We start from the raw sequence: 21,002 nt of genomic DNA on the forward strand, positions 1-21,002 counted from the left end.
ACTGTGTGACCAGGCTGCCCCTCACAAGGCTCCTGCCTCCGCCTGACTGCCATGCCCAGCAACACTTGGGCTCTCTGAAGACACAGGCTGTCCTGAATATAGGAAGCGCTGCTGACCAGTCTCTTCTGACAAGTACCTATCTGGAGACACATTAACTAGAGAGAGTGAATAACCTGAGTCTAACCTGTGGGATAAAGATGTGAGGGGCCGTTCTTAACTAGACGGTCCCTAAAGGATGGCTAAACACCCTGAGCATGAGCAACAGGACAAAAGGCGGCAGCGTGCACTCAGCCGCTACACTGAGCACCTTCAAGACTCCCTGAACTGTAATAATCCACTTCCTTCCTGCTCAGGCCTCCCCCGGGGCTCCTCTTTCCCTTCTCCATCTCTGAGTCTGACCTCAGCCTTCTTCCCCACAGGCCCCCAGATCCCTGCAGCCTACCCGTGGGGTTCAGGAGAGCCTGCTGCACATGAGGCAGCGCCTACACCGGCCCCTACAGAGCGAGCTGTGTCTCCCCCTTGCAGAGCTCTTAACCACGCTGAAGGTGCTAAACCCCCATGGATTCGCACTGAGGGCTGTGAGCCTGGGACAACTTATTGAGAGGTAAGACCCCACCAAGGAAACAAAAGGCTGCTGCACCCAGGCTCTCTCCAGACTTCAAAGGTGAATAACGACAATCTGTTTCTCATGCCCGTTCCTAAGTTCCTCGAGTCAAAGCTAAAGGAAAGAGGACAAAATATATCAAGAGAGATAGTACTGAAGATTTTCAAATCCTCTTGCTTAGTTCATCAAGAAAATGGAACTAAGCCCCACAGCAGGAGGGGGATAACGGAAGGGAACCTTCGAGTGCAGAAGCAGTAATTCATCTCTCAAAGGCTGACTCTCAGGAACCACGTTCCCATGGGTTTGTGCCAAGCATACAATGACCCCCAGTTTATCGATAAAACCAGGACTTAGATAAAATAGCTTCCCAAAGTCACAGTGTGCCAGCTTGACACGGCTAGAGCCACCTGAGAGGAGGAACCTCAATAGAGATCAAGCCTCAAGATGAAGCTGTAGGCAAGCAAGCCTGTGGGGCATTCTCTTAATTAGCCGTGGCTTCTGCATCGGCTCCTACCTCCAGGACCCTGCCCTGCCTGAGTATCTACCTGGTGTCGTTTCAACAACGAACAGTGGTGTGAGACATAAGCAAGATAAACCCCTTTCCCTGACTTGCTTTTGGTCATGTGTTTCATCTCAGCAGTGATAACCCTAAGACACACAGTTAAGTCCAAATTCAAGCCTAACTTTTTAGATCCCAAAGCCTTGTACTGAGCGCACATCCACACCAGTATTAAAGCTTTCAGAGAGACACTTCTATGACTGGGAGCCCCACCACGGTTTCTAGAGAAACGCAGACACTCTCCATTTCCATTCAGGGTGTTATACAGTATCCCACGGCATATTTCAGTCAACATTTCTTGTTTGTATAATAAAACTTGCTGACATTTTCACAAAGTATCAGGCTAGAAAGTGTGGCTAGAATACTCAAGTAGGGACATGTTGCCTATTTTATACATTTCAAAACACAAGAGAAGCTTTGGAAGTACTGAGAAACCACCTGAAAAAGCTTTCCTATAGGCAACAGGAGAAAACACACTACACTTACTAACTCAAAAATGACAACAGAAGCTAACCTTTTAAAAACAGCACACTTATTTAAAGTTAGAGAAATCAGAATTAAAGCAGCGACTAAAGGAGTATATTAGCTACTTAACAAAAACAAACATGAATTTTAGATTTTGCTACACTCAGATCTGGATGAGAAGTAAACTTTCAGTTACCATATTCTTAATAATAGCCAACCAAGTGAAATTCAGCTACAAGAGTTACCCTTGGCCATTCAGTGCAGCGATACTAGCTTCTACACACACATTACTGAATAAACACAGACAGCCGCTTGCTTCAGCATGAACTGGCTTAAAACTCAGTGTCTGAAGCTCCAGGAAGCCTTGGGCAATGCCCTACAAACACTTTACACCACACATGATGGTAAAACCAGCAATGTTTAATAATGCCGTAATTCTTACTTCACACAATTCGATAAACAGTATCTAGGCTATCTTTATGCTTTCTAAAATGCAAGGCTTCGATTATTTCTGTGTTCTGTTTGTTTTCTTAATTATCTGACTCAACTCTAGAACTTTCTTATCGATGGAAAATTTTGCTTCTCTCAGATTTCAAATAAAAAGAGCTACTAGCAATCTTTAGGAAAATCATATTTTCACATTTCTTATTCGTACTTTAACACTGCACTAACAGAACGTCATGACGAGTGGGGGACCCCCTCAGGCACCCACTTTCCTTTACACAACGCATGCCACTTTATTCCCTAGATGGAAACTTGAAATGCAGAGACTCCCAGGCCTGCTGCAGACGCTGAGGCCAAGTGGGGTGGGTGTGGGAAGGGGAGGGTCCTTGAGAGCAGCCAGCCCTAGCAACAGCCTCCCCATCCTAACACTGACAATTCTGTGCTAAAGAAGTCTGCCGGCCACCTCAGTGATGGCAATCAACAGGAGGAACGGGTCAGAGGGGACAGTCCTCTCTGCAGGAGTTACCTCTTTGCAGTCTTTTACGATTGGCTGGATCACACTCAAGTCCTGGTGGCTCCCACCCATGGCGCTGCTTGTACTTTTGTTCCTTGTGTGCCCCCTTTTAAAGGGGGTCTTTGCAGCCGCCAGAGGCTCCTGCGTAGGCGATGTTGGAGAACTGGACAGTACGAGTGTCTTCAGCGCGGCCACTTCAGCCTGAAGTACATCAATCTTGAAAAGAAAGCAGCAGCGTCACACACACAGCATGCTCTATGGCAGATGTGGCCGTCACACCCACAACATGCGCTATGACAGATGTGGCCAATGCTAGCAACTTGGCGAATTTCAAGAACAGAAAATAAGTTTAATTTGTTATTTTTCTATGAAGTAATGAAGGGAAAGCAATCCAAGATTTTTGGGTTTCCATATGGCATGGATTCAACTACCAATAATGTCAAAAGGAAAATTTTAAATGGTCAAAGATACTAACATTAGTATGAATTTTCAAAATATTAAAATGTATCAGCTTACAATTACCTTTAGTTCACTCCTAAAATAATAAAATCTACTTAGGTCTCTTTTTCCCCCCAGTGAATTAAGAGAATAAATATTAACTTTTAAAAACGACTCCAACATCCTTCTACACGATTTCCATGGTGATAAGCAAGCTGGCTGTGACACACTACACACCCGAGTCAGGGTTACTGGGACCTATGTGTGCCTATTTGCACCTTCCACATTAGCACACTTCTCCGAGGGGTCAGGACAGCCGCCAAGGGCACTAGGCACTCATGACGGCTCTCCCCACGGTCTCCCCGCTCCACTGCCAAGGCCCCGACTCACTTTCCCCTGGGCTTCCTTCAGCTGCTTCTCTGCAGTGGCTTGCTTGACGTTCGCTTCCCTCACCATCTTGTGAGCTTCCTGAAAAAGTCAAAGTCTCAAAATCCGGAGGCAGAGTATTGTAACACTCATTTCAGCAGCTGCCTAGGAGGCAGCAAAGGGCCTGAAACTAAGAACCCAACAACCACGTGGGGGAAGCAGCTGCATCAAACGGACGGGAAGGTAGGACTGAGGCCAGGCACTCGCCACCTGCTGAGCACCGTGGCAGCAGAGGTGGGGTCCAGTCCATCCAAGGGACACCCGCGTCAGGACTACAACCAGTAAAGGGGACGGAGGACGGCTGCAGGTCAAAGCCAATACATGACAGGGACAAGACGGTGGACACTTCAGCAGAAACGACACCCCAGGAGCTCCAGTTTCCATGAAAACATGGATAAAATGACACAGGTGAAAACGACTGCACAGTGCAGCCTGAGCAGGGAATCTTCTACTCTTAAAAGTTCCCAATGCCACAGCTATGAAACTGCAGGCACGGCCTGCCTTTCAGTCGTACAGTATTATTAATGACGTCTCTTTAGGAGGTACTGTTCCAGGCTCTGACAGTGAATGAGGAACAAGACAAAGGCATGGTTCCTAAAGAGCTCAGGGTGCACTCTAACAACAGCAACGGAAATCAGGGTGATAACCCCAGACTTCACTCTAAGTGAAAGATGAATTCTTCTTTAAGAGAATAACATGATCTCATATTTTAGAGATTAAGCTTTTGTATGAAATAATCTGTATAGATTAGGATAACCGGGAACAAAATGTGGTTTCAGACTTAGTATTTGGGAATGTAAGATATCCAAAGGAGATTCAAAGATACTTATTAAACACACAGTCTGACAGCTCTCTCGGGTCTGTGACCTGCAGGTGGCAGGTGGCAAGGTCTCCCTCAGAGTGTGGTGCCACTCACAGCTGTTCATCTGCAGCAGCTTGTGTGACTCCAGAGCATGAACCTCAGACTACATTAAATATCCGAATACTCACTATTGATGGTTGGCATGGAATGGGATGCACCTCGGGAATACTCCCGTCACCGTGCACTGCTCATCCAGCAGAGCCCTGAAGAAGAATGAGCTCAGCTCTGCCCTTCTGAAAACAACAGTTGCTGCAGACTGGACGGACTTTCCTGGGATAAGGTGGAACTGTCCAAAGAAGGCTATTTGGCAGGTATTTCCAACACAAGAATGCTATCTGCTCGGATCTCTGCTAAGAAAACTGATATTTAACTCTGAATGCAGAAGAGACTGATGTTGGACAGAACACCTGCTGACCCGGGCGGGGATGGACCCTTGGTGCCAGCTGCGCAGTCTGGATCAGACTTAAGACTGGACAACTGAAGAGCCGACGCCAGCTTTGAAAGCTTGGAAGAGCTAAGGAAATGGTGAACGCCAGAACCCAGGCCAGGATGAGCCCCAAGGTGAGATGGGAAATGAGGTGACCTCTCCAGCTTCAAGAGGGACCCTGATGATACACAGGAGCAGCTGAGGTCCCCAGAGAAAGGGACGTTAGCCTGAAGCATAAAGCGTCTGGCATGGGTCTGCGGATCAACAGAACACCAAAAGGCAGCATTTCTAGATGTGGGGCTGTTTTCTCTGACTGTCCTTCTCAAAGTCAGGCATTGTAAGCATGGTGTAAGGCAGATGCCCTAAGCTGTCTCCACCGAGACTGAGCTTTGCCAAGAACATTTTACGATGCTGACAACGTCTTCTAGTACAAATGGCAGAAGTATGTTAGGACCGTTTCAGAAACTGTTACAAACTTTGTCCCGCCACAAAGCTAACTACATCAACTTTTAAGAAATATAACATTCATTAAATTTCTTGACAATTTGAGACGTGTCTGCAATGAACTCTGGCTATTTCCACCCTATGCCTGGCCTCTCTCCTCCCACCTGTCAGGGTTCCCTTCTAGTCTGACTTCTGACACCTGAGTCCTCTCTGTGACCAAGTTTTGAACTACCCATTGGGACTTGGTGCTCTCGCCTGTATACAGGTGGTACACAGGTAAAGACGATGACCTGTCCTCCTCGGACTAACAGGGAGCCAGCAGTTCATCAGGGCGAGCTATGGTCCCTGAGCCCTCCCAGTCCACGCCTGACTGCTGGCGGGCCCGGTCGTGTGCAGGCTGGGCAGGCGCCATGAAGAACGCAAATGCCGTCCTCCTCCTCCTCAGCTTCTGGCTCTTACAGTTTTTTTCCAACTCCTCTTTTTAATGATTTTCTTCTTTTAATAAAACTCAAGCAAACACTACAAACCACAATTTTTCTTTTTTAATTTTTTTATATTATCATTTTATTTTGTGTGTGCCATGGCATGCATGTAGAAATCAGAGGACAACTTGCACAAGTTAGCTCTGTATTCCCACACGGGGCCCAGGGATGGAACTTGGATCAGGCTTGGCCACGAGGGTCCTTACCTGCTGAGCCACCTTGCTGACCCTAAAACAGCAATTTTTAAAATTCAAACTTTTCATATATACTCTCCGAGGAATGAGTGAGGCCGTATTATAAAATCCTGTCTCTGTAATTAGACCTGTGTGTTTCTACAGGAACAGAAAACTGTACACAGTAAAGCCACAGCAGCTCCTAACGGACTGAAGTCCTGCATCGGGCCTCCCGTCACCTCTCAGGCCACGTTCACAGGTGGTGGAGCGCACAGTGCAGAGTGAGAACCACGGCGGTGGTGGGGCCGTGTGAAGAGGCTGGCGTCAAACACTGGAGATGCATTAGTGCTTGGCTTCAAGTTCCCCTCTGGTTGCTGTACACAGCAGCCGCTGCTGGGCCTCCCACGCCCAGTCACACAGCCGTGTATGGAGCCGGGGTATGTACTAGGAATCACCAACCTCTGTAAAGGGCCAAATGGCACTCTTGCTTCTCAGGACCACACACACAGTTTCTGTTACCGTAATTCAACTTTGTTTTTTACAGTGTGGAAGCAACCAGAGGTAATACATGAATGAACTGCCTGTCTCGGTAAAAATAAAAAGTGAGACTTTCAATTAAAAACCAACCCCATCCCCACCTCACCTCGCCCTTGGTGTTTGGTGGTGGGCACACCTGAGGTCTACTTTTCAGTGCACTCCAGCCCCTGACTCAGTCCCTGTGCACACACACTGACCTCCTACATGCCTGACAGCTCCTACCCTCAACCAACACTCCGTCCCCCCACTCCTCAGCCCACCCACTGTGTCCACGGGCAAGGGAAACACAAAACCCTCCTGTTCTCTTCTCGCACCATCATCTGCAGTGCCTCACACGGTAAGACTGGAACTTTAATAGGTGTGTGTGTGTGCATGCGTGTGTGTGTGTGTGTGTGTGTCTGTCTGTCTGTCTGTCTGTCAGAGGACAACCATCAGGAAGGGCACTCCTCTTCCACCACAGGATCCGGGGACTGAACTCTGGTAGTGAGCCGGCACAGCAAACCCCTCTACCAGCTGAGTCAAGCTGGTCTCCCTTTTTAAAAGCTAATGTTATATAAACACACAGCACGCCTCGTTCCCTGCTGAATACACTGTGCTCACATAGGGCTTGGGACAATACAACAGCAATGAACATGAGAATACAGATATCAAGAATTTTATTTCCTGGGCTGGAGAGATGGCTCAGCAGTTAAGAGCACTGACTGCTCTTCCAGAGGTCCTGAGTTCAATTCCCAGCAACCACATGGTGGCTCATAATCTATAAGGGGATCTGATGCCCTCTTCTGGTGTGTCTGAAGACAGCAACAGTGTACTCAGATACACTAAGTAAATAAATTAAAAAAGATCTTTATTTCCTTTGATGCAGACCCCACACAGGGACTGCATGCTTCTAGTTTTTGTTGTTGGTTTTTTTTTGGCCTGGGGTTTTTTGTTTGTTTGGGGGGGTTGTTTGTTTTTTAAAGCCAAGGTCTCACTATGTAATCCTGGATGTCCTAGAACTCGCTCTGTAGACCAGGCTAAGCTTGAGTGCGAGATCTGCCTGTCTCTGCCTCCTGAGTGCTGGGATGAAAGCGTGTGCCACTACACTGGCTCTCGCTTTAATTTTTTTAAGGAGAAATCGCCATTCTTTTGTCTGTAAGAGTCATACCAACAGCACCACACCTCACCAACACACTCTGCAGGATTCGGAGGGAGGCAGTGGCAGTGTCTCGCTGGGGTGGCTTTGCGTGCGTTATCTGGCTGTGATGTTAAACACCTTTTCACAGCTTCCGAGGCTTGTGCAGCTCCCTGGTGGGTGCTCAATCTCTTTCCTGCGTTGCTCACTTTGCTATGCCTTACACATGCTGCAATTATCCCCGTGCCAGACACACTCTGCACGTGCTCTCTCCACCGCACTGCATGTTATGACTGTCTGCAGACACACTGTGCGCATGGTGTTCTCTCCGCCACACTGCATGTTAACTGGGTGACTGTCTGCAGGTCTTAGTTAGATGCAATTCCACTTCTCTGTTTCTGTGATGTCTCCTGAGCTTCTGCTTTCACATTAAAGAACAACAGCAGCAGCAACGGCACCCATAACCCCTGCCCAGACCACTCAAGCAGCTTTTGCTGAGTCAGTGGTCGTGTGGTTTTGGGTCTTTTGTTTAGAGTGCAGAGTGCAGTCATATCCATGTGCACGCAGACATTATTCTCCAGTGTCGCTCTCCGAAGGGGCTGCCCTTCCTTCGGCTCATCAGCCCCGTCATTAACAAGCAGTGGATTATCAATGCACACTTACTTCTGGGTTCTACTCAGTTCTCTCTTCTCAGTCACACTGCAGTTTTGATGGCTGTCACTTGCCACAGACTGGGATGAGGAAATGCCTGCATCCAGCTGACTGCTCTTGCTCAAGAGCACTCTGTTTGGCTCCTTCATCAATCCATATGAATTCAGATGGGTTTTATATTTCTGCAAATAATATACTTGGAATTTGATAGTGAGTATATGAATCTGCAGATCACTGGTTATACAGAAATTTAAATGCTAAATTAATTATTCTAACCCATGGAATGATGTCTTCTTTAAATTCCCTTCACATCAACCTGTCCCAGTGTTCAGTGCGCTAACCACTGCTTATGTCTACATAAGTGAGTCCCGTGGGTGCTTCCGTGAAACCATCCCTTTAGTTTCCTTTTCAGATCATTTAGAACATAAACACTGATCTCAAACTTTACAAAGTTCATCTCTTAGTTCTGTTTTTACTGCTTAATCTTTCGGATTCTCTATATAATCGGCAATCATCTGCAGACCTAACATATTTCCTTTTCTTGTGGAATTATTCTGACTATGATCCCTAGTCCTGCATGAAGGAGAAGTATTGAGGCGGAAAGCCCTTGGCTTGCACCAGATCACAGAGGAAATGCGTCCTGTTTCCCAGAGATTAGGATGCAGTTATGTTTAATACTTGGTCCTCACCACGTTCAATAACATTCCCCTAATACCTCTTTTGTTGAAGACTGTATCATTACTTTCGGCTTTTGTGAGACCATCCTGGTTTCATTTCCTGTTACTGCAGTGTGCCTCACTGACTGACTTACTGATGCTGGGTCACCGGGGCAGTCTAGAGCCCTCTTGGGCCATGGTGTGTGGTTTTTCTGTGTGCTTTCTGACATGGGTTGTTAGTATTTTATTGAAGATTTTTGCATCTTTGTGTATCAAGATTCAGTATTGGCCCACAGCCCTTTTTTCTCATGGAACCGTCACTGGCGTTGACAGTACAGCGGTACTGACTTGACAAAATGCTTCGACAAGTGTGCTCCCTTCTGCGTGTCCTCTTCTGCTTTGTTTTGAGCATATGGGGATGTGTGTTATCCTGTGTCACTGGCTGGTGACACTCCCTTTACTTATGTGAAGCCATCCAGCTCTGAACTGCTCTCTTTGGCCCGGCCACATCCGTCACTGACAAGCTGGTCACTGGTCTCGTCTGAGTCTCCATGCCGTCTTCCCTCCATTTTGATGAAGTGCATTTCTAGGAATTTCTCCGTTTCTTCTGGAGTGGTTTCTGACTGGAGTATGTTTTTTTCTTAAAGGACTCTGCATTTAAAACGTCTTCCCTGTGTCTCTTCTTTCGTCTTTTTAAAACCTTATCTTTTTTCCTCAGTTTAGTAAAGATCCTGGTTGTTGCTTCATTTCAAAACAACTCTTGGTTTTGTTGATAGTTTCTCTTTTTTTCTTGTCTCTGTTCCTTTTACACTCTGGTATTTCCTTACTCCTGCTAACTTGGGGCTCAGTTTGCTCTTTTTCAAATTCCTTAAGGTGTTACGGTATTCAAGCACGTGCCCTCCTGTACTTCCCTGTAGGCACTTACTGCCGGGATTCCTAGTACCGCCTTTGCTGCATCTCCGATGCTATGTTCTCAATTTGTCTCCACAAGTTTTTCAAATTCCCTTTTGGTTCCGTCTTTAACCCCACAGTTCAGTGTTTTAGTATGCACATACTTGTGTATTTTACTGTGTTATTGTTATTTCTAATCAAATTTCACTGTGGCAGGATGGTTTCCCAGACCTCTCTTGAGGGTAGACTGAAAATATATCTGAGAAGAATGGAAAAAAGGCATTGGGGATCTTCTTTTTAAATTTATAATGAATTTTGTGATGTAACAGGAATTATCCCAGACAATATTTCATGTACACACGAGAAGAGCGTGGATTCTTCTGTAATGTGGAGAGTTCTGTGTACGTCTAGGGGCATATGGTCGATCCACCCTGCTACTTCGTCTTGCTTTTCTATCTGAGCAATCACAGCAACACATCTCTATTCCCGTACTTCTTTCCTCCCTTCAGATCCGACAGTTGCTTTGTACATCTGGGCGCTTTGTTATTGGGGAAATACTTAACTGCATCATCCAATCAACTGATCCTTCTGTCATTATGTAATGACCTTATCTCTTAACAAGTTTTGACCGAAAGTCTATTATGTGCAATTCAAATACAGCTACCCTCTTCTCCTCACCCTGCACAGAAATACTTCTCCACCCCTTCGCCTGCAGGCTGTATCAACTATGTACCTTTTGATTGGGGAATTCGCTTTGTTTACATTTAAAATAATTAAAGGCTTACTCTCCCCACATTGTAAAGTGTGTTCTTGGTCCTATAGCTTCCTTGTTCCTGTTTTCTCTAGTTCTCTTTCACTGTGGTTTGATGTGGCCTGTGTGTGTGTCCTTTGATTCTTTCCTCTTCTTTGTACATTTTAAACCTAGCATATCAGATTCACAGCAGACATTCCCACGTTAGAACCTGCTTGTAGCAGAGTGACCTCCATCTCAGCACGCGCTTTGTAAATGGTGTCAGAGCTCACTCCTTCCTTAGTGTGTTTCTATAACAAACGCTGGTGGCTGCAGCATTCAATACTTACTGTGTAAATACATTTCTAACCTGCGCATTAGCGTTACACTTTTCATACGATGTACGTGTCTTACCTTTTTCTCCACTTGGTATTCTCCCCTGAGGCTGTCACGTGCTCACTTGTGACCTCTGCTCTTGCACGTGGACAACAGCACTACTCTTCCTTCCCAGTTAGCACTTGGGGGACAAACCTATTTCATGCTTCACCACCCAGTATCCTAAGGATTTCTGTGATGGAGCTCTGGATCCCATTAACTTAACAAGTGGTACACTTCCCAAGGCAGATGGCGCTGAGACAAAGGCTTCGACCACCAGAGGAGGCTGAGCTCATCAAAAGCCACCTTCCACCGAGTAAAAAAATCTCTGTTTGTCCTTCAGACCTCACACACAGTTCTTCAGGTTCTCAGGCTCAGACTGGCTTGCTAACCCTACCTTACAGCTCTGCAACTTGGCAACCTCCAGTGTCATTTGACCCAGTCCTTTACAGTATCCAATATCTATCTGTCTATCTCTGCCTGTCTTACACATGCTCCACTGCGCATGCCTCTCTGAGCAAGCAGAGCTGGGTAGAAATCCTGGTCATGAGGGCAAGCTGCAGATGAAGGTGTGCCACCTCATGTTCTTCAAGTCACCCAGCAGCAGTGACTGTACCTCAAGGGTTTGCAATCATAAAAGAAAATTAAAAAACAAAACCAAAAAAAATCCAAGTAGCCCTAAATAAGTGGTAAACTTTATAAAACTAAAGTTCTGACTTTCCTTTCACACACACTGCTAACTGCCCCAATGATGAGCTGTGGTGGTCCGCTTTCCTCTTTATGCTATTTTAAATTACAGACTACATTTCCTTAGAGATTTTGTTCTCTGTCTTGCTTAGAGGTATTACAAGCACACGTGAAGCTACCCATATCCTTCTCAAGATGTCTTCACAAACCAATTCTACCAACATATACAATTGAGATGTCACTCTTGGCCACAATGTAAACAGACCAACCTCAAACAAACTAGCTGTGAGTTCTTCCAACTCCTGCCCAAGTTGATCCCGCACTTTCGAAAGTCTCTCACATTCTTCATCTTTTAACTTCAATTCCTATGAGAAATTGATAATTTTGTTTTAGATCTCTTCAGTCTGAAGTGAAACTGTATAGATTATATAATAGTTAATAAAATTATAAAATGTTAATACCATCTCCTATGTGTTAATACTGAAAATGAATTACAGTGAATTACAAGTTCCAAAATTACAACTAAGCCAGCATGTTACATTATATTTCTTCCATAAAACATTCAAAGCCTGTGAATATAACACATAAAACCACTAGTGCCCCTTTAGCTTTTCTCTAAACATATGTATTTCTACCAAGCTTATATCTCTTTCAATTTTGCTTATTAATGCCAGTAAAATTAATTAACTTTAGTGTATAGCTAAAGAAGAAGTGGCTCAGTCAGTGAAGTCCCTGCCATAAAAGCACAAAGACCTGGGTCTGGACCCAGAACCCACGTATAAAAGCCAAGGACAGTTGTGTACATCTGTAATCTCAGGTGAAGAGGCAGAGGCAGAGGCAGAGGCAGGCAGATTCTCAGAACTCACGCTAGCCAGCCTGCAAGACAGGAGAGCTCCAAGCTCAGTGAGAGAGTCATAGGACGAAGCACAATTAAAGATGGCACCCACTATTGACCTCTGATGCCCACACATTTGCACATGCATGCACATCTGCATGCACCATGCACACACACACAAACACACCACACACACACAAACACAATATTTTATTAAAGCATCAAACTGCTGGGTTTTATATGCTGCAGCCGGTCACCCTACGTAAACCTTTCAAAGGTCACTCACAGTCACCCCAAGAATGTAACAATGAGTCATGTTGTGACTGTGGTGGCAGCTTAGGTTTTAATCTCCCAAGGACTACTCCTAAAAACCAAATATCCTAGGATATCAGAACCTAGTGCTAAACCGTCTCAGTGGGGCTTGGTCAAAGAGAACCTCACAAGTCTCAGACTTAAGAGAATGTGTCCTCAATGATTGGCCAACAGAGTGAGAGACTCAGAAACACAACTCATCAAAAATACCTCAAAATTTGAAGAAAACCGAAAGAACATATCAGAGAAAAATGGAAAGAAGCAGAATGGTGTCCCAGGCCTCGCCTGTGGTAAACGCATCCAAGAGTTCCAGCCTGTAGGCCGCTAGCTGCTAGGAAAGCCCTGAGCTCGCACCCAGGGCAGAAGTAGTGAGTGGTGAGCCAGAGCCCCCAGCACAGCCAGACTCCACTTAAGGGAAAACATCAAACACCGCAGATGGGTTGAGGCAAGGACCCAATGCAAAACTCTGATCCTGCAGTGGAATACTGAGACTCTAAGACCCCAAACGCCGCACTGGAGGAAACCTGGCTGAACTAGGCACAACTCTTTTTTTTTTTTTTTTTTTTTTGGTTTTTCGAGACAGGGTTTCTCTGTGTAGCCCTGGCTGTCCTGGAACTCACTTTGTAGACCAGGCTGGCCTCGAACTCAGAAATCCACCTGCCTCTGCCTCCCGAGTGCTGGGATTAAAGGCGTGCGCCACCACGCCCGGCTAGGCACAACTCTTGAGAGATGTTTAAGTGATGACAATATCACAAGGAAAGCCACACCTGAGACCCTCCTAGCTCACAAGGAGCTAATACTCTACCAGAGCCCCAAGAAACAGACATGGATACATACATAAAGTTACAGTTAAGGGAAGGAGACGTTCTAGTCTGCTCTCTCCCACAGCAGAGTGACTGAAAATGACAGCGTTCTGAACAATTCAAAATGCTGGGATAAAGGCGTTCAAGAACTCTGTCAATAGATATAATTAACATGATTTAAGCATGATACAACCGACATACACATGTAATGAAACATACATAGTAACATATTAATGTATGTCATTTTTATGTTTTCTGTCTGTTAAAAACTTTAAAAAGTTAAAAATTAAGCACAAAGCCAAGTTACCCATAAGGGAGGAAAGACTGGATGAGTTGAACGGTCAGCAGCAGGGTTTGTGCTACAGAACAATGAAGCGCTATTTCCTAAAGACGTTCTGGAGAGTGCGCCAAGTGTCTCCTATCCAAACTGTTTCCTGTAAAAGGCCACGGAGTAATATACCTGTAAGACTTCAGGAAGTGTGTGTCCTACGAACCTGCTGGGGCAGAGGAGCAGGGACTAACTGCTGTCAATAGCCCAAACACCAGCCGCTGTGGCTTTCCTCAGGGTGGAGAGGAACCTAACTGTACAACTGTGAAGGGAAGAAAAAGTCACCAAGAGAGTACGAGTGACTGAGGGGGTGACTCAATGCAAGAGTGCCTGACTAACAGGAGGAGGCCCTGAGCGTGAGGAGAGATGGACAGACACAGACACACACACAGACTCTCGTGGGGGACACACTCAATGGAGCCACAGATAGGAGAAAGTATTTGCAAAGGACATATATGATGAACTATTATCAAAAATATGAAAAAAAATTATAACATTAAGAGAAGAAAAACTTTAAAAATGGACAAAACACTAGACCAAGACATCTCAGCAAAGAAGACAGCCAAGTGGCAAGCCATGAAAGATGCTCCATGGTCTTTCATTAGTAACTGCCACTTACAACAAGATGCCACTAGGCAACCATCAGGACAGCCAACACGCAACCCGTGCCAGCCCTGAGTGCCGGTACATACGTGGGCACAGGAAGTGCCCCGCCCTTGCTGTGGGAGTACAAGCAGTGCAGTCACTCAGGAAAACGACTGACTGTCTCTTACAAAGCCAGACACAGTCTTAACAAATGATCCGACAGTCACACGGCCTGGCCACAGATCCAAATGAGCTGAAGACAGGTGTACGCAAAAACATGCACACTCGAGGACTTTATCTGTAATTTCCCAAACCCTGAAGCAGTCAAGGTGTCTTTTATTAGGCAAACAGGTAACTTGGTCAATGAACACAACAGATGAGCACCCAGGGCTCTAGAGAGGAGGGGAGCTCCTAGGGGAGGGGAGGGGGGAGGAGGCGAGCACGTGGGGGAGGGGAGGGGAGCACTGGGATGTGGGGAGGAGGGGAGCACCTGGCGGGTAGAGGCGGTGAGCAACGCAGCTGTGAGATATGCAGGAAACACAGTGAGAAGCCAACCTGAAGCAGCTGCACACTGGCTACTTTAGGCTACATTACATCCTAGACACAGCACGTGAGCAGAGATTACAGGAGGACACGGAGCCTTCACAGGACTGAGAACAGCAATCCCCAGTGAGCAACGTCCTCCTGAGGAACACGGAAGGCACACAGGAAGCCTCCTGCTCTGCTCCCTGACAACTGGAGCCACAGTGTGCCTGTTACTCATGGAGGCATAACTGCAGACCGGCTGCCGACCACTGCTGACCACCCACCACACTGCGTGACTCCACCCAAGCACCAAAGGCTTTCAAGAGCTTGTGCCATTTGCCTCTGCAGTTTGTCCTTGATTCACACTCTGAACAGGGTCGAGCCTGTCAGGTCTCTCATCCACTCCCCAGCCTGGTCCAGTCCATCCGAACTCTTTCCCCACAAATGACTGATATCTTCATTTTGTGGAGGACCTTGTGTGCTTCAAGGTCCAGCTCAGGCAACCACGAATGAGGCAGAATGAGGTAGGACGTGTACTGTCCTTGTGTGAGGACTTTTACCATCTGCACTCTTCCTATCAGTAAGCACCCTGCAGGGCGGTTAGTCAGTCTTCCCTCCTGGTGCCAGAGGGCATGCTAGAGAGCAAATTCACCGTTTTCAGGAAGTCCCAGTCTAATAAGGGAAGCAGAGCTCTCAGGCAGACTCGCAAGGGAATCTCTAAGGATGGGTGTGTGTCAGGGGATTAGAGTCTACCAAATGGAAGGCGGAAGGCGTGAAGCAGTTATGTCTCACACTGGATGACGAGGTGAGGGGGGAACTACAGAAAGGCAGGCTGATGACCTTGAAAGGCAAAGAAACAGGACTTAATCTTAAAGCCAAGGGGAACTACCAAAAAGAGAAGGGGTGACACGGAAGCGTTCTAATCCAGGAAGCAACCACCAGGTTTGCCATTCAGAACGCACCACTTGTATCCGTGTGGCCAAGTTCTTAAAAAAAAACAAACAACCCACTGGAGACACAGAAGACACATCAGAAGTCTTCCTATCAGAGGAAGTAATTCACCTTCTCTGTATTCCCAGAAGGGGTCTTGCTATGTCCCGCAAGCTGGTCCCAGAACTCCTTCTGCAGCTCAGCCTCCTCCCAAAGGAGCTGGGGCTGCACAAGCATGGCAGGCTGGTCACCCCACTCCAGTGCTGGAGGCTGAAGCACCAGAGCCTCTGGCACACAGGACAATCACTACTGCTCAACTACGCTGCGCCGCTAGCTGGACGTCCTAATTTTTCATATGACACACACTTCATGCACATAGCAAGGAAAATGCTGTTAATGAAACGTGACTCGGTGCTTCTTTTCTTCTCAGGGTTGCCTTCTTGAGAATTCATTTAAGCTGACGAGAACAGGTTCGTATCCTGTCAGTCTGGGTTTCCATTTCAATACCTCATACAGAGAGACGCTTTTGAAGGTATGTCACCTAGTACCTAAAATCAACAATAAAGCACTCAACTCAACTAGGTTACCAGAGGCAGCACTGACTAAGCTCATGCATAGGGAGGCCTCTCAACCGTCCTGTTGCTGTCTAACTGGTAGCAGTGTTAAGACCCATGCTGACCTCAGATGTTAGGAAGAAAGACAGTGTGGAGTCACTGAGGCACATTTACGTCTGTTCTGTCCAACTACTAAGTGTTCTTAATTTAGTGTGGGTTATTTCTTGAGACAAGGCCTCACTCCAGTTCAGAGTTGCCTCTAATTCACTGTGTAGTCCAGACTGACCTCCGATTCACAGCAATCCTCCTGCCTCGGGGTTCTGAGTGCTAAGATTAGACCCCCACATTCTGCCACAGTAAACAAGCACAGGGTCCTGTCTGCTTTATTCCTGCTACTGCAAAGTCAAAAACAGGTTAATGAAATAGCCTCAAAAATGTTTATCTTTCCTGTCTACAGTTATTATTATAGTAGGGTCATGCTAACTACAGGGAGCAGTGATCCTTGAGGATTCTCTCTGGCTGCAAGCTTTCCTGCCCAGTTTACTTCCTAAGCAATTTCATTCTTTTCTCAGGAAGAATAAAACCTGAAGCTAACCCAGTGTGAACACTGGGAGGGCTCCTTTGTGGTGACTGTAACAATTAACAGGGAAGTTTGTGGGAAACGCCTATTTCCAGTCATCGACACCGTCCTGTTTCAGCATCTCTGGGATGAGAGATGAAAATCCACATTTTAAGAAGAACATTAAAGCCCCTGTTCTGCCCAAACTGATCTTCAGTAACAACCTGGGGAAGGCAGGCCAGACAACTGCAGAATCACACAATAACACTGCCATCCCACAGCTCTGAGTCCCACGCATGACTCCCCTGTTCAAACACTGCACACTCACTGCTGGACCGTGGCTGTTCTGTACTAGGAGACCACAAAGCCCAATACAGAACACGGATCACTAATTACCTCACAGGAACGTCTATCTACTCAACTATAAACCTCTACTTCAGAGTACTGCATACATAAAAGACAAAACTCCTAAGTTTCTTTTTTTTTTTTTTAATTTTTTCTGGCCTCACTCGTGCCATATTTATTTCATATATGTGGGTGCACTGTCACTGTCTTCAGACACAGCAGAAGACTGCATCCGATGCCATCACAGATGGTTGTGAGCCACCATGTGGCTGCTGGGAATTAAACTCAGGACCTCAGGAAGAGCAGTCGGTGCTCTTAACCGCTGAGCCATCTCTCCAGCCTGACATTCTAAGTCTCTAATATGTTGTGTTGCTCGTAAGATATTAGCAACAACCCTACCTAGTATATTATGCCTATGCGCCTATTCACAACAGTATGCCTGCATGCCCATATACACAATCCATTTGATCAACAAAATACAGCAAGAACGTCACAAATCAGAAGCACAATGCACACTCTTCCTTGGGAAGCGCAAAATAACCGAAGTGTGTCTGTGAGGAAGTGAAGGTTCAGAGAGGAGTTACCAGATCAAGTGCATTATAAATATAATTGAGCAATATAAAGGGTGCAGCTTCCAGCTCTAATCAAGAAAGGGTAACAGGGCCCAACTTACCAGCCATCTGATATTACTGAACCCCTAGAACAACGTACATGAGACAACTCTGGTTGTCAACAAACTGTGACCACCCAGAGGTGGGAAGCAGGGGAAGGGAGCCCTGGGTCATCACGTGAGCAGGTAAAGAGTTAGAAGTTTAAAGCAGGTGCTTAAGACGCTCCAAGTGAGGGCGGCCACGTTAGACAACAAAGCAAACAATTATTTAAGCGTTCAAACTCTGACATGAAGACTAGGTTAGATACTGCAGACAGCACAGCTCTGAGAACTACGAGAAGCCATCCACAGTGAAACCCAAACAAAGGAAAAATTTTTTAAAAAAGAACAGAACCCCACAATCTAATGTACATATAACAGAAGTTGAAAAAAGAGACTTAAGAAAGGAATAGAAAGATTTTTAAAACTGAAGTCAAAATGTCCAAAATTTTATGAAGACAAAAAACCCTACAGATTCAAGAGCACAGCACACTCTAATTGTGTGTATGCACATGTGCATATGCACACATCCATGCATGCAAACACAGACACCACACAGCCTTAAAGAAACTACATTAAAAAGGAAAATCACAGCAGAAATGCTTACAGAAGATTCTCTCATCACACACAGAGCAGCAAACAGCAGGGGTGACCCCGACTTCCAGGGAGATCAATCTGCCGGAAGATCACGAAACAAAACCTTCAATACTCAAGAGAGAGAATACATACGTCAGCCTTCAAGTATGAACCCAAAGAAAGGAGGAACTAAGGTAAAAAAGGGACCTTTTCACATATAAAAGAAGGTCCTCACGTCATACATGGACAGGAACCATGGTCATGGTGCCCTTTAAATAGAAAGGGTTAGAATGCCGGTTAGAAATCTAGACACACATGAAACAAAAGAGTAACACTGGAACAACAGCTATGTATAAATCTCTTTAAAATAATCAAGCGTTTAATGCAAGGTCAAAGTCTGCGGTGAGATTTGAAATATGCAAGGAAGTGTATAAGATTCACTGCCCAGAGCCGGAAGTGAAAACACGCATCTAAGACTCTCATGCTGTGCACAGGCAGTGCACCGCTGCAGCAGACGTGGCCAGTTAAAGGAGTTCACTGTCGGCCGTAAACCAACTACTTAGCCAGTGAGCCAAAGAAAGTCAGACTTAATGATCAAACCTGAATTAACACAAAAGGAGCAAAATAGATCAACTGGAACATACATCGGTAACACAATGGATTTAGTCAAATTTAAGAATACTGTATTAATTACAGACAGCCTAAATATACCAGTTAAAGGGCACATATCAGCAAAAGGGATGGGAAGCAAGGCTTACTTTAAACAGAAAAGTACTAACAAGTTAAAAGGACGAGCACGAGGTAGTAAGTCAGCAGCAGAACCCTGGCATGGAAGTTATCAGAATCCAGAGTGCTCTCATATTCAAGTGCTCCTCAAGCCGAGTCCCGTGTTGGTATTAAAGCTGTGTTATACTCATCCTCTAATGAAATTCAGTATGTACATGCTCCACACAGCATAATCATTTCAGTTACTTCGCTACAACTCCAAATACTACAGACTAAAGATTTCAGAGGCCCTCAATGGAGCTAGGAGATAAGCGTGCACGAACGAAAAATATAAATAAATGAAAAAGAAAGTAAGTTGTGTCCTTGAGAACCAGCACAGTAGCTAGATGGTAGACACAGGCCTCAACTATGTCGTGGCATAAAAGAGGTAGTGCCTGACTTATCTTCTCAATTTTTAAAATACAAGTTATTACTTGAACACAACTGACAAATTTATATACATGGAATCACTCCTAAACTGTACCTCTGCTGTCTGTGGGGTCAGGAGCAATACCTATTTTACTCTGAATATTGATAATCTGTCTCTTTTTTTTTCCTCAGTCTACCGGAGGTTTGTCAATTTTATTGATGTTTTAAAGACTCCATATTTCTCTTGTTGATGTCACCGAATTCTGCTCTCAGTCTTTGCTATCCCCAGTCTCCTCCTGACTGTGTCTCAACTCTACTTTTATTTTCAGGCTGAGAAAGTAGCATGGTTCATTTATGGCTTTTCCTAGGCTAGAGAGAGGGCTAAACAGTTGAGAGCCCAGACAGAGAGGGGCAGAGTTGATCCCAGCACACGTGAATGTGTCTAGCATCGTAGCGTAGCACAAGCCTCTAACAGCCCAGAAGCTCCGGAGTGCGAAGTAGACACAGAAGGACAGGTGGTGCTTGTGAGCTTCTAGCTTAACAAGGAAGCGGGTCTGAGGAGAGACCCTACCTCAGAGGAGCAGAGAGCGATGGAGGGAGCATCCCATGCTATCGTCTGCCTCTGCACACACAACAGACGTACCATCCCCTATACACACATATGCATACACACACACACACACACACACACAAAGTAATAACTATGTTCCCTGTCTCTTAATGCTGTAGAGTTCTCTCTGCAATTCTGTTTTAGTTGTTGGGGCCAAGGGGGGTGAGCTGGCCATAAATTTGAAGACAAATAGAAATTATTAAGGAAAGGGAATTCTCCAAATAAAATACAGGCAATTCTCACAATTTTCAGGAGAAAAAAAATGATGACATTTCTGCAACAGTTCCTCCAAGGAGAACGACCTAGACTGGTGGCCTTTTGGGAAGTGACTCCCAAGCCAATCACATAATTCAACCACGTGGAGTTCATGTGGGATTTAACCCATGAAATGGTGTAACAGAAAAAGCAAGACACACAGCAGTCAGCCCACGGCTTCAGAGTCTCAGACCCTGGTTCCTACTCCCAGGCAGACCTTCTCTATGCTCAGGTGACCTCGCAAACCCCCGGACACCGCCCACCTTCTCTATGCTCAAGTGATCTCGCAGACGCCCTCCCCACCCCCCACACACACACACCACCCACCTTCTCTATGCTCAGGTGATCTCACAGACCCCTGGACACCGCCCACCTTCTCTATGCTCAAGTGATCTCGAAGTCGCCCCCCCGCCCCCCCACACACACCACCCACCTTCTCTATGCTCAGGTGATCTCACAGACCCCTGGACACCGCCCACCTTCTCTATGCTCAGGTGATCTCACAGACCCCTGGACACCGCCC

General features: G+C 46.0%; 1 protein-coding gene across 3 annotated transcripts in view; it reads right to left on the minus strand.

Moving 5' to 3' along the window:
- Positions 1 to 21,002, minus strand: part of Rab3ip (RAB3A interacting protein) — a 45,847-nt gene that overhangs the window by 10,453 nt on the left and 14,392 nt on the right. For 2 of the 3 annotated variants that reach the window (XM_021173888.2, XM_021173891.2), the window contains exons 4-6: positions 11,749 to 11,844; positions 3,415 to 3,492; positions 2,599 to 2,802 (exon numbers count right to left, since the gene is read on the minus strand). In XM_021173888.2, the coding sequence (XP_021029547.1) occupies positions 2,599 to 2,802; positions 3,415 to 3,492; positions 11,749 to 11,844 (378 nt within the window). The remainder of the gene's footprint in view (positions 1 to 2,598; positions 2,803 to 3,414; positions 3,493 to 11,748; positions 11,845 to 21,002) is intronic. The other variant, XM_029482489.1, reaches the window with a different exon arrangement.

This window comes from Mus caroli, chromosome 10 (genome assembly GCF_900094665.2).
Source record: "Mus caroli chromosome 10, CAROLI_EIJ_v1.1, whole genome shotgun sequence".
Lineage (NCBI taxonomy): Eukaryota > Metazoa > Chordata > Mammalia > Rodentia > Muridae > Mus > Mus caroli.